The 14893-nt window shown below is 45.6% G+C and overlaps 1 protein-coding gene across 3 annotated transcripts in view; it reads right to left on the bottom strand.

Annotated features, from left to right (window-relative positions):
* The window catches only part of SLC25A26 (solute carrier family 25 member 26), a 146475-nt gene that overhangs the window by 7208 nt on the left and 124374 nt on the right, over nt 1-14893 (bottom strand). For 2 of the 3 annotated variants that reach the window (XM_077821286.1, XM_077821287.1), the window contains 2 exons: nt 7219-7283; nt 5525-5598 (listed from right to left, as the gene is read on the bottom strand). In XM_077821286.1, coding sequence (XP_077677412.1) covers nt 5525-5598; nt 7219-7283 — 139 coding nt within the window. The remainder of the gene's footprint in view (nt 1-5524; nt 5599-7218; nt 7284-14893) is intronic. The other variant, XM_077821288.1, reaches the window with a different exon arrangement.

Raw genomic sequence — 14893 nt, 5'->3', positions numbered from 1 at the left:
CTTCATCCATTATTGGGTTTATGAACCTCGGGACTGACCGCTGTACACATGGGCCATGGGCCCTGCTGCACTGTATGTAAGATTTTAAATGTTGGGCAGTTTAAGGCCTATGTACCTTTAACCCACTCTTCAGCATTTAAGGACAAAGAATGGGTGATCTTGCCCATCTCACAGTGCATGATGTAAAAGTGCACAGAGGTGGATTAAAGACAGAGATTCTGCTGTCCCTGGCTTCTGTGGCCTGGCCTGCCCAGTAACGTTACTCTAACGGAGTCAGAGTTTCAACTATGTAGCTTTTACACCAGTGTAATACTGTGTTAGTCCTGGGGCATGTGAGATCATCTGAAAGCAGTGCATATTCCCAGAGCAATTCAGGGACCCGTTCTCTCTTAAGCCTCACTGCTAGTCAGACAGTGTGCTTGGTAAGCCTCCAACTGCACTTGCTTTGGTTTTTGTGATAATGATCTGTGCTCTGGGGCCTGGAGCATACAGGCAGATGGAAACATTTTATGGCTGCACTAGACAGCCATTGGGGCTATTACCATAATTATAGCTTTGAAACAGAGTAATTTGTACGAGGCATATACTGACAGAGCACTCAAAGGGTAAATCCTGTGGTACAGCATTGTTCTCCAGCTACACACCATCCTTCTCCTGTGGAATTACACCAGCCTATGACTGAAGCACTACAGACATTCGTTTACATTACAGTCCATCACAGCCACAGCTCTTAAATAAGCAAGGCTGGAAGCTGCATCTCTGGCCTCCTCTTATTGCATCCCCCTCAGTTCCACCAATGATGCTGGCCTCAGCATCCTACTGATCTCCTTCTGCTCTCACGTGTCCGCCGTTAACCATGTGGCAGTCCCAGGCCTGGCTTACCAAGCTACCAGCTTTTCCTTTGTTGCATGGAGGAAGACCAGCTGGTCATCTGGCTACGGCACCGCACTGACTCTGGAGATCTGGGTTCTCTTCCCAGCCCTGTCCCAGACTGGCCCATCAGTTACTCAGCTAACCTGTCTGCCCCACTTCCCCTTCTGCAAATGGGAAAATCACGCTCACTTTCTTTCATGCTTTGTCTATTTAGACTGCTAACTCTTCCGGGCAGGGACTGTCTCTCACTACGGGTTTGTACAGCAGGGCCCTGATCTTGGTTGGCATCTCTAGTCACTATTGTAACACAATGACAACAAAAGATTGGGCCTAGATTAGTGGGTCTAGATCAAAGCTGAGCATTTTAACTACAAAGATATCCAGGTGCAATTGGTTCGGATGCACTTTCCCCATCTGCGTGTTGAACTGGTTAGGAGAAAACACAAAAGCAGAAATCAGATTCGGGATGCTCATGATTTTCCAAAACCCCATTATCCAAACCTCTGCATTAGCCGAGTCCCCAGCCTTGAAGACAAGAGAGGGTCTGGGTTATGCAGAGGTTTGGATAGTGGGGCAGAGACTGGGGGCAGCGAGAGACACACCCAACTCCTGCAGGCATAAGGTGCAGGGAAGGCTGCAGTCACGGCAGAGCAGAGTCCTAGACAGGGGTCTGTGTGTCTCTCTCTCTGCTGTACCAGGACCACAGCCGCCCACCTGCACCTTGCACCTACAATAACCAGGACAGGGGCAAAGGAGCGAGGGAGTGGAGCCGAGCCGAGCCGTGACACAGGAGTTGCAGAGGGCACCCTGCCCTGCCACTCCTTCCCTCTCAACTATCCAAACTCCCTCTTAGCCAAATACAATCTGCGTCCCTAGGATCACCGGGAGTACCCTGTCTGATTTCCAAAGCGAATCATCACCACCTGTACTTTACGCCTATATGCTCTGGGTGTGTTCTCTGATCCCATGCAGCCTGCCACCCCCAACTTACAGTGCCTAATGCTTCTATTGTTCAAATTCCAATTATTCTCATATTTTCCATTTTGAATGCAACTCTTCCCCAGTGTTTTTCCAAGCCCTGGCATATTTATTCCCAAAGGCTTGGCTCCTAAAGTCCGGCAGAACCTTGAGGCACTATTTTGGACAGGGATCCTTCTTGCAATATGAAACAAATCCCCATTTCAATAGAAAATACCAGAGGCCGCTGCTTAAAGTAACCCACTGGACAAGTCCCTTTACTCAGCACTACAGGTTAGATCTTTTAGCATTTCTGAAAGCAGAGAATCCTTAAAGGCTGATGTCTATTCTCTATTAAAACATTTGGGATCCCAGTATTGAAGAGTAGTGCGGTTAGGGCCCAACGCTGGAAGGAGACTGCAACGGGTGCAATAGCGTGTGTGCACGTGCACCTATTGGGAAACTTCACTTGGCAGTCAAAATAGGGAGCTATGACCCCTGGCTTGTGGCCCCTACTGTGCGACCATCTAGGAATGCAAGCTCAGGTGACTTCTTCCACTTCACTCTTCCTATGGGGAAAACAACACTTGCTAATCTCCTAGCTGGGTTGTAAGGCATCATCAATGGCTGTAAAGTGCGACAAGCTCCTTGGAGAAAAGGTGGCGGAAAAGTGAAAGGCGTATGTACAAAAGTCTGCCCTAGTGTGTGCAGCTCAGAAATTGGTCACCTAAACTCCCATTTGCAAGTGCAAATAACTGTGGATACGTGCACATTGTTCCTTTAATCTCACCCTTATTCTAGCCGTTGAGAAATATCCATTAATGCAGGCCTCTCTCTTTCTGTCTCTCTCTTTTGGACAGAAAAGGATGTGAATTTGTTGGCATGAAGCACATGGATTTACTAGGTGCAAACAGGAAGTAAGCCCTGCACTCTGGTTTTAATAATGTGGCAAGAGGCAATGCATCTCTCTGCCCCAGAATTCCTTCTCTTCAAATCTGAGATTTAGTAGAGAAGCCATATATTATTTCACATTGCTGCCAGCCAAAAAGTTCGACGCTTTTATTGGTTTTGATTAATACATTTATAACTGGCAGCAGGCACAGCAGTCTCTGCATTTATTTTTCCCAAGGCTTTCTTCCTTCTCCTCACAGCTGACACAGTTTAGCCACTTTTGCATTTTTCTGTTCTCAGCATTGCTTATTATTTTGATTTCTATTGGGTGGGCAGCGAGCGTTCAGGAGGGTTGGATTACCCTTTGGTTCTGTTGCATCAGTGGCACAATCTGAAGACAGAGTTTGGTTTCTGGATGTTTAAATGGGCACTTGTGAAACAGGCTTGAAAGAACACAAATTATGTGCAACAGAAAAGGGGGGGGGGAGATTTAGACATCGAATAGGAGTTGGGTGCTTAACTGCTATTTGTCCCTTTGAAAATAGATCCCATGGTCCTCTAAGCATACACAGTGCATGAAACCAGCCCACAGACAGGGGACCTTGAAGTGCTAGCTCAATGCATTCTGAGACAATACAAACCCAATAGTCTGGTGTGGGCATAATGGCTGGAATGCTGCCTGGAATAAGTGTCCAGGAACTTCCTGAAATTTGTTTTGAATTATTTTCCAAATGTGTCAAAAGAATATTGAACTTTTACTTGTTGTGTGACCAGAGATCAGGTGTTAAGGAAAATTATCTGTAACTAGACTGGAGAGTACACATCCAGGGTTGCGCGCACACAGCACTGGCTATCGAGTTGATTTCTAAACTCTAAAGCAGCGAAGACTAGCACTGGCATACAGGCTGATTTAGAAAGGCCTGAGAAATGAAGCTAGAGATTTGCATAATGAGTCTTACTGTGGAAGGGGAAAAAACAGCAACACCTACTGCACCAACCGGACCTGCATTTGTCCCCAATGTCTAGTTAATGCTCCATGTGGATTTTGCGCATGTCACTCCAGTAACTACAGACTTAATTAGCTCATAGCCTATATGTATGACAACAATCCCAGAGTCACAATAACACAACTACCAGCTGAACCGCATACACCCAGTGGGTGCAGGCAGAATCTAGGATTTATGGTTCCAAAACCACAGGCCTCTCGCACATGGACTACATTAGCTATAATTATTTTAGGACTTGTATTCTGTGTAGGCTACAGCTAGCCACTACCGAACGACTCACTGATTCTCCCACACAAAGAGCACAGCCCAATAGGAACTGACCAGGTATCCATGCAAATCAATACTAATTTACGAGCCTGTGGCATCTTTTGACCAAGGATTTCAAAACGCTTTACAAACACTAACGAATGCATCCTCACAACTCCACCATACGGCCAGGAAGCATTGTTCCCATTCTTACAGATGGGTAAAGTGAGGCCCAAGGAGGCTAGGTGACTCACCCAGCATCACACACGTGCCTTCCAAAGCTGAGTGGAAACCCAAGGCCTTCTGCCTTGGGCCTTATATACTAAACCATGATGCGTTCTTATGAGCTAAACATGTCCTGCTGCCACATTGTTGCAACTGGTATTCTTGCCTATTTGGTGGCTAATTATTTTGGGAGACAGAGTTGTGCAGAAGGCTGCACGCTCCTGAGCTGATCAAACTGATGCTTTGAGCTCTGTTGCTATTCAGATTTTTTAAAAAAAAAATATGGATTTTTACTCGGGAAATCCAAGTGCATGTTTTGTTATTCTTCGATGCATAACATTTAATCATGCATGTTAGAGTCAGGAAATGCTGCTACCATACACATAATTACACACACATTACATATGTAATTAATGTTATCCAATGAAAATGCTCTGCCATGGATGTCCTATGTCACCTCAGGCAAGTCCCACATCCTCTCTCTGATAACCTATTTCCCCATTGATACTATTTGCCTAAGTGACAGGGTCCTGTGAGGCTTAACCTATTCATGGATGGGACGCCTGAGCGATTCACCGAGAGAGGCAAGAGAGGACTGAAGGGTTAGCCCACCAGGGATGTCCTCATTCTATGAAACCTGAGCGAGGCAGGAGAAAGGAAGAACAAGCTGTAGGGTACACATTTCAAAACCGCTTCCCTCAGTTTTCCTGCCCTCTGTATTTCAGCACATTTAAGCATTTATCTGGGGCTCTGAGCCTGTTTCCTGCTGGGTGATGCTGTGTGGATGGACTGGGAGTTGCTGATTTACAGCCTTACACAGCGCCACACGGTGACTGAAATGCAGAATTGCAGCACCCCACGGAGAGGAAGGGAAACACCTGCAAATCCCTGCTTCAGTTTCTTTGCTTTTAGCTTCCTCTACTTTCTTGTCTGACCTCTAGGGACGGATGGTGTTGGTGTCCCCTCCTCCCACTATGCTTCCTGCTGGGGAAAGAGGGCAAAAAGGGGCAGAGGTGACACACAGGGAAAGTTCCTGGGTAACTGTGGAAAGCTGGAGAAGGAGGATTGGCTGGCGCTGTAGGGAGGTGCCTGCACCAGGCTGGCCTGGCTCTCAGGAAGGGGTAACGATTATTATTGGTTAATATTTGTAATGCAGTAGCTCCTAGAGGCTCCGTTGTGTTAGCTGCTGTGCACACATGTACCTGAATGACTGCTACTTGGCCTTGTGAACGGCAAGCCAATTCATATTTTTTTTACAGCGCATTAAGCGCACACCCACACACACTTATCTATCTCATAGATGTCTCTCACAAGAGAGTCCTTACCCAGGTAGCCCTTGTGACCTCCAGACACTGTGCAGGGCAGAGAATACGTTCCCACTGGCATTGCTGGAACCAGCCTGTATCACAAGAACAGAGAGACCGTAATTCAATCCATCACCAGTTGGATTCAGTTATTTATCAAGCTACCTATCCATGTACACTGCGAAACAGAGCAATGGTATTGTCTGGTGGCCCTCATCAAGATCATGGCCCCACTGTGCTCGGCACTGTACGGACACATACTGAGAGAGAATCCCTGCCCCAAAGACAATCTAAACAGACAGCACAGACAAAGGAGAAACTGAGGCACAGAGGTGAGACAACTGTCCCAAGGCCACATAGCATGTCAGTGGCAGGGCTGGGAATAGAACCCAGGTGTCTGGAATCCCAATTGAGTAGACTCCACTGCCTCTCCTGCACCTAATACATGAATCAGACTTTAACACAAATACTTTGGCTAACTTGCATGGCTGCCACGTCATCATTTCAAAGCTCTTAAGACGCTTGCCTGGGAGTTTAGTTTAATAAAATATACTAGAGACAATCATTCAGAAAACCTGAGAAAGGCACTGCAGGGCAAACAGTACGGTTACAGGTCATTAAATGACACCTATGGCTCAGCCAACGTAAAATGCTTAATACAAAATGACACAGTTTGGCACCTTTCATCAGAGAACCTCAACTTACCTCTAAGAGGCGAGTGAGTCCCGCCATTCCTTTACAGAGGGGGAAACGCAAACGTAGGGGCAGAGTTCTGAACAAAACCCAGCTCTTATGACTTTGTCACATGCTCTAACCAACAGGCCATGCGCCCTCCCTGTGATACATCTGCTGAATGAGGCTGTACTATGTACGAACACACATGCACACAAAGATGCGGAGCACACTCTTTACATAATGTGGTGTGTGTCTATAACGCAGCACCAGTCATCAGATGAGATGCAAATGGCCAGTGAGAAATAGCTGATTAATCTACTCAGGGACTTGGCTGGTGGAGAGAACTGACCCATATGGGATAACTCTGACTCCATCAGTGCAGCTCCTTAAAGGATAACAATATATCCCAACAGTGTGTACCAGCTGCTGGCATTTTAACCGTCCCACAATCTAGACCTGCTCGGGGCTAGGCGAGATGACACGCTCATTAAAACGACAGAGGCACACCGATATTAGCACTCCTGCTTTTGCCATCACTGGCAGAGTTGCAGCAATGGTTTGAAATTCTAGGACAGAAAGTCTGGTGTCAAGCCTGCCTATGGAGAACAATGCAAACAATCCCCTGTTGTTTTAAAAACCTCACAGAGGAATTAGTTCCTGCCTGGATTTTTCATTTAGGGAGTTTGACCCTATAAAGAATTTGTCATTAAGACTTCTGCATTAACCACTGGCAGTCTAGATTTCAGCGTATCCCCAGGACAACCCAGCACAAAGCACAGTGACGTCTTAGACGGTTCCTTTGGGAGACATGAGGAGGGAGGTGAAAGAACAAGAACAGTAATTACAGGACAAAGTAAAGCAACACTGTTTTTATCCATCCATCTAACGCACATTCACATCAATTCCTGGCTTAAAGTACAAGAGCAGAAGTCATTAGTGATAGGTGCAGTGCTACATTTCATTTTGTTGCTACCATGCCAAAGTTTTGGCACTGCAGCCCATGCACCTGTCCATTTGCTCAGCGTTCTTCCGTTTCTTACCTTTGCCAGCATAATTCTTGTCTTTGCTACATCTAGAGGTGTGGTGATTACAGCTGCAAATCCACCTGCATATTAAAATACCAAACACAAGTGAGACATTGTTTGCTGAACACGTATGCCACCCCATCGACAATTCCCACAGTCTGGGCCAAAACCATTTAATTATTAATGCTTACAGCATGGTCCTCGGTTCAAAATCTGGGTATGCTTGCAGTGTCTGTAGATAGAGTTTATTATTTTGCATCTACAGAAAAATCATTATTCAGTATTATTTTTATTATTATTGTTATTTTTACTCTATTATGCTAGCACCCAGGAACCCTAACTGACACTTGGGTCCCCTTGTGCAAGTCTCTTACTATATATATGTACAGCGCCAGTCCCTGACCCAAAGAGCTGATAAGATAAGAAACCAGTTTCCATTTTAAACACCTACATATTGTAAAGCAAATTAAATTGCTCACTCGTGCACACAGAAAGGAAATAAGCACAGCATATTTTTCCCTGTCTTTTGAGAGTGAAATTCTGACCAGACAGAGAAACTATACTAGATAGGCAGATATATTATTATTATTGATTTGTCTTACAGTGGCACCTAAGAGCCCCAGCCATGGGTAAGGACTTAATTGTGCTGGGTGCTGCGCAGACTTAGGTAAAGTAGCATGGATGAAAAGGTGCTACGCCCCATAAATAGGCAAATATGGTCATTAATGATGTCCACAAGACACTCAATCTGAATCTCCATATTCGGGGAGATTGGATCTGGAATTATGGTTACGCTGTTAAAGGAAGCAGGTGTCTTGCAGTGGTTGGATGAGCCCTACTGATAATACAGTAGAACCTCAGAGTTACGAACACCAGAGTTACGAACCTATCAGTCAACCGCACGCCTCATTTGGAACCAGAAGTACACAACCAGGCAGCAGCGGAGACCAAAATATTAAAATAAAAAGCAAATACAGGACAGTACAGTGTTAAATGTAAACTACTAAAAAAATAAAGGAAGAGCAGCATTTTTATTCTGCGTAGTGAAGTTTCAAAGCTCTATTAAGTCAGTGTTCAGCTGTAACCTTTCGAAAGAACAACCAGAACGTCTGGTTCAGAGTTATGAACATTTCAGAGGCACAAACAACCCTCATTCCCCATGCGTTCATGACTCTGAGGTTCCCCTGTAAGCTCTCTTACAGTACAGGCAAATGCTACTTCAGAAAGAAACAAAATGGAGTATCCCAACATCTGACAGCCCAATCTGTTTGTTGCTAGGGGGATTCTGCAAAGTGATCCATCATCCAAGCTCTCCCAACTCCCCTCCCTTCCAGGTTAAATATTTTTCCACTACAGAGCGTTTTCTTCTTCTGGCTCCCCTGCCTCTCCCCTCCAGCACCATCGTGACAAGCACCCTCTTCTTTCAATGCATTTTCCCTCTTCCCTGTCCTCGCCACTCTCAGAGCACGTTACTTTCACTCAGAAGGGCTGGCCCAGCTGTGATTTCCTTGATAAAAATGCATCCGATGAAGTGAGCTGTAGCTCACGAAAGCTTATGCTCAAATAAATTAGTCAGTCTCTAAGGTGCCACAAGTACTCCTTTTCTTTTTGGTAATAATCAGTCATCAAGGGTTGTGCAGGGACAATGCAACCGGTTTGCTCTGCCCTCCAAAGAGACAACCAGCCTCTAGCAAACTAAGATCCCAGTTCTGATCTCGCTTACACTGGTGTAAATCAGCAGTAATTCCACTGAAGTCAAGGGAGCGACATCATGCTAAAGCTACGCAATTGTAGAATTGGATCCTAAAGAACAGACAGGGCCTATCAGCCCTCCCCCACCCCTTCTCTCTCTCTCTCTCTCTCTCTCACACACACACACCCAATTTTAATTCAGAGAGTACAGCCTCTGCGTCTTTCACTATCCCGGGTCTATTCTATTTTGTTCTCTATAGGTTCTTATACTACCCTCATTCGCGTATGAGCCTCTTCCAATCCCGCTAAGCAACCCCTCCAACCATTCTCTTTATTGCCCCACTCTAAATTTAACTCTGATCTCTCACTCTTTCTCCCCAGCCACAATATTTGAACTCAAAAGGAGGAGCTCAAAGCTAGAGATGCATCAAAATAAATATTTACTTTTCGTTAACAGTGCAACATTAGAATCATAGAATCATAGAATATCAGGGTTGGAAGAGACCCCTGAAGGTCATCTAGTCCAACCCCCTGCTTGAAGCAGGACCAATTCCCAGTTAAATCATCCCAGCCAGGACTTTGTCAAGCCTGACCTTAAAAACTTCCAAGGAAGGAGATTCCACCACCTCCCTAGGCAACGCATTCCAGTGTTTCACCACCCTCTTAGTGAAATCCTAGCGGATCTTAAACATAAAAAAGAAGCTTACAAGAAGTGGAAGGTTGGACATATGACCAGGGAAAAGTATAAAAATATTGCTCGGGCATGTAGGAATGAAATCAGGAGGGCCAAATCGCACCTGGAGCTGCAGCTAGCGAGAGATGTTAAGAGTAACAAGAAGGGTTTCTTCAGGTATGTTGGCAACAAGAAGAAAGCCAAGGAAAGTGTGGGCCCCTTACTGAATGAGGGAGGCAACCTAGTGACAGAGGATGTGGAAAAAGCTAATGTACTCAATGCTTTTTTTGCCTCTGTTTTCACTAACAAGGTCAGCTCCCAGACTGCTATGCTGGGCATCACAAAATGGGGAAGAGATGGCCAGCCCTCTGTGGAGATAGAGGTGGTTAGGGACTATTTAGAAAAGCTGGACGTGCACAAGTCCATGGGGCCGGACGAGTTGCATCCGAGAGTGCTGAAGGAATTGGCGGCTGTGATTGCAGAGCCATTGGCCATTATCTTTGAAAACTCGTGGCGAACCGGGGAAGTCCCGGATGACTGGAAAAAGGCTAATGTAGTGCCAATCTTTAAAAAAGGGAAGAAGGAGGATCCTGGGAACTACAGGCCAGTCGCCTCACCTCAGTCCCTGGAAAAATCATGGAGCAGGTCCTCAAAGAATCAATCGTGAAGTACTTGCATGAGAGGAAAGTGATCAGGAACAGCCAGCATGGATTCACCAAGGGAAGGTCATGCCTGACTAATCTAATCGCCTTTTATCATGAGATTACTGGTTCTGTGGATGAAGGGAAAGCAGTGGATGTATTGTTTCTTGACTTTAGCAAAGCTTTTGACATGGTCTCCCACAGTATTCTTGTCAGCAAGTTAAGGAAGTATGGGCTGGATGAATGCACTATAGGGTGGGTAGAAAGCTGGCTAGATTGTCAGGCTCAACGGGTAGTGATCAATAGCTCCATGTCTAGTTGGCAGCCGGTGTCAAGTGGAGTGCCCCAGGGGTCTGTCCTGGGGCCGGTTTTGTTCAATATCTTCATAAATGATCTGGAGGATGGTGTGGATTGCACTCTCAGCAAATTTGCGGACGATACTAAACTGGGAGGAGTGGTAGATACGCTGGAGGGGAGGGATAGGATACAGAAGGACCTAGATAAATAGGATACAGAAGGACCTAGACAAATTGGAGGATTGGGCCAAAAGAAATCTGATGAGGTTCAATAAGGATAAGTGCAGGGTCCTGCACTTAGGACGGAAGAATCCAATGCACCGCTACAGACTAGGGACCGAATGGCTAGGCAGCAATTCTGCGGAAAAGGACCTAGGGGTGACAGTGGACGAGAAGCTGGGTATGAGTCAGCAGTGTGCCCTTGTTGCCAAGAAGGCCAATGGCATTTTGGGATGTATAAGTAGGGGCATAGCGAGCAGATCGAGGGACGTGATCGTTCCCCTCTATTCGACATTGGTGAGGCCTCATCTGGAGTACTGTGTCCAGTTTTGGGCCCCACACTACAAGAAGGATGTGGATAAATCGGAGAGAGTCCAGCGAAGGGCAACAAAAATGATTAGGGGTCTAGAACACATGACTTATGAGGAGAGGCTGAGGGAGCTGGGATTGTTTAGCCTGCAGAAGAGAAGAATGAGGGGGGATTTGATAGCTGCTTTCAACTACCTGAAAGGGGGTTCCAAAGAGGATGGCTCTAGACTGTTCTCAATGGTAGCAGATGACAGAACGAGGAGTAATGGCCTCAAGTTGCAGTGGGGGAGGTTTAGATTGGATATTAGGAAAAACTTTTTCACTAAGAGGGTGGTGAAACACTGGAATGCGTTGCCTAGGGAGGTGGTGGAATCTCCTTCCTTGGAAGTTTTTAAGATCAGGCTTGACAAAGCCCTGGCTGGGATGATTTAACTGGGAATTGGTCCTGCTTCGAGCAGGGGGTTGGACTAGATGACCTTCAGGGGTCCCTTCCAACCCTGATATTCTATGATTCTATGAAAAAGTTTTTCCTAATATCCAATCTAAACCTCCCCCACTGCAACTTGAGACCATTACTCCTCGTTCTGTCATCTGCTACCATTGAGAACAGTCTAGAGCCATCCTCTTTGGAACCCCCTTTCAGGTAGTTGAAAGCAGCTATCAAATCCCCCCTCATTCTTCTCTTCTGCAGGCTAAACAATCCCAGCTCCCTCAGCCTCTCCTCATAAGTCATGTGTTCTAGACCCCTAATCATTTTTGTTGCCCTTCGCTGGACTCTCTCCAATTTATCCACATCCTTCTTGTAGTGTGGGGCCCAAAACTGGACACAGTACTCCAGATGAGGCCTCACCAATGTCGAATAGAGGGGGACGATCACGTCCCTCGATCTGCTCGCTATGCCCCTACTTATACATCCCAAAATGCCATTGGCCTTCTTGGCAACAAGGGCACACTGCTGACTCATATCCAGCTTCTCGTCCACTGTCACCCCTAGGTCCTTTTCCGCAGAACTGCTGCCTAGCCATTCGGTCCCTAGTCTGTAGCGGTGCATTGGATTCTTCCGTCCTAAGTGCAGGACCCTGCACTTATCCTTATTGAACCTCATCAGATTTCTTTTGGCCCAATCCTCCAATTTGTCTAGGTCCTTCTGTATCCTATCCCTCCCCTCCAGCGTATCTACCACACCTCCCAGTTTAGTATCGTCCGCAAATTTGCTGAGAGTGCAATCCACACCATCCTCCAGATCATTTATGAAGATATTGAACAAAACCGGCCCCAGGACCGACCCCTGGGGCACTCCACTTGACACCGGCTGCCAACTAGACATGGAGCCATTGATCACTACCCGTTGAGCCCGACAATCTGGCCAGCTTTCTACCCACCTTATAGTGCATTCATCCAGCCCATACTTCCTTAACTTGCTGACAAGAATACTGTGGGAGACCATGTCAAAAGCTTTGCTAAAGTCAAGAAACAATACATCCACTGCTTTCCCTTCATCCACAGAACCAGTAATCTCATGATAAAAGGCGATTAGATTAGTCAGGCATGACCTTCCCTTGGTGAATCCATGCTGACTGTTCCTGATCACTTTCCTCTCATGCAAGTACTTCAGGATTGATTCTTTGAGGACCTGCTCCATGATTTTTCCAGGGACTGAGGTGAGGCTGACTGGCCTGTAGTTCCCAGGATCCTCCTTCTTCCCTTTTTTAAAGATTGGCACTACATTAGCCTTTTTCCAGTCATCCGGGACTTCCCCGGTTCGCCACGAGTTTTCAAAGATAATGGCCAATGGCTCTGCAATCACAGCCGCCAATTCCTTCAGTACTCTCGGATGCAACTCGTCCGGCCCCATGGACTTGTGCACGTCCAGCTTTTCTAAATAGTCCCTAACCACCTCTATCTCCACAGAGGGCTGGCCATCTCTTCCCCATTTTGTGATGCCCAGCACAGCAGTCTGGGAGCTGACCTTGTTAGTGAAAACAGAGGCAAAAAAAGCATTGAGTACATTAGCTTTTTCCACATCCTCTGTCACTAGGTTGCCTTCCTCATTCAGTAAGGGGCCCACACTTTCCTTGGCTTTCTTCTTGTTGCCAACATACCTGAAAAAACCCTTCTTGTTACTCTTGACATCTCTCGCTAGCTGCAGCTCCAGGTGCGATTTGGCCCTCCTGATTTCATTCCTACATGCCCGAGCTATATTTTTATACTCTTCCCTGGTCATATGTCCAACCTTCCACTTCTTGTAAGCTTCTTTTTTATGTTTAAGATCCGCTAGGATTTCACCGTTAAGCCAAGCTGGTCGCCTGCCATATTTACTATTCTTTCGACTCATCGGGATGGTTTGTCCCTGTAACCTCAACAGGGATTCCTTGAAATACAGCCAGCCATTAAGGACGGAAAAGAAAAGAACAATCTTATTCTCTGGGGTTTGTATAAACCCAGTGCATGGAATAGAGAGAAACTGATCTCAGAGGGGTAGCCATGTTAGTCTGTATCAGCAAAAACAATGAGGAGTCCTTGTGGTACCTTATTGATCTTATTTCTCGGGGGGGTGGGGGGGCAGGCACCGTGGAACAGGACCTCTTTACATCTGTAAGCTATTGCAAATTTATCCTCTGGCTGGTGTTTTAACTCTGCTCTCTCTTTCTCTCTTCTTCTGAGTTTTCCAATATCAACATCATTCTTCATGTAAAAAGAAGGCCAACTGGCTCTTTGAGTAGCTTTCTATATCAATTGCATGGGAGAAACTTCATATGGCTCATAAAGCAACATTCAGTGAATATTAGGTATTTGTTGTCTGGTATGTGTACGGGCAAGCCCATGGTTCTCAAACTGATCAGGGAACTTCAAGCAATAAGTGGATCAAGGTGATCAGCTTCTCCTCGCAGTAGGTTGGTTGATCAGTTTTGCTTTGGAGGGGGCTATGCCCCTGTAAGTAGCAGAAAAAGGGATTACATTCAGGAATCCAATATGAAGACCTTAAGCAAATTAGACTTATGTGCCAGCCCATTCTTGCTCCATATTAACTTAAGGTCAGACTTCTTTTCCATTCTAAGCCAGTTCTGGACTAAATGACTAACTGGCCTTGAGAGAACAATTTGGTTAGAACCTTTCGTGTTGATGTCAATGCTGTCCTTTTAAAGTAGCTAAAATAATACTCATAAACACTTCCAAATTAACAAGGCTGGAAACTGAAGTCTTTCCTTTACCCACAGAACAGGATTAGTGTAAAACTGTGAAACACAGGGATTTTAGTCCTGCTTGAAGCGCAAATCTCAGGACAGACTATGGAGTCATTACCAACGTCTCCATAATGTTAAATTATTTTTCTCAACTGAGCCTGGCAGTTTCTTAAAGCATTCTTAGTCCTAACAGTTTCTCATTGGCAGTGGTATAAATCTAGGCTGCTACAGCGCCTGGCTTGCATACAATTTACTCTCGGATACAATGTCTCCAAACGTTCTTATCCAGTGGTTTAATCTAGGCTGAGTAGTTCTCCATTTTCCCAAATGTCTGTTTGGATCTTTTCAGCTTTTTTGCCATTAGCATGTCAATTTCTTCCTTTTCCCTCACCAGGAAGTATTTCTTACAGATCTAAGAATTGATTTAGAATGATGACAGCACCAATAATAATGTGCTTCGTGAACACGACATGCAGAAACGGAACAGCTAAATTAAATGCAAGTTTGCATATGCTTGACTAGAACTAAAATTTATAGCTGGCCGTGATGGGAGCCATGTTTTATATAAGGCAATGGGTGTGACAAAATCAATTTGCCCCACCTTTATTCCAAAATGCCAAAGATAATTGTTAGAGTAAGCTCATAAGGTTTATTACTTTCCAAGAACAGTTTCAT

The sequence above is a fragment of the Eretmochelys imbricata genome, chromosome 7 (genome assembly GCF_965152235.1).
Source record: "Eretmochelys imbricata isolate rEreImb1 chromosome 7, rEreImb1.hap1, whole genome shotgun sequence".
Lineage (NCBI taxonomy): Eukaryota > Metazoa > Chordata > Testudines > Cheloniidae > Eretmochelys > Eretmochelys imbricata.
The sequence above is the reverse complement of the archived record's forward strand: the minus strand, read 5'-3'. Positions and strand labels throughout refer to the sequence as shown.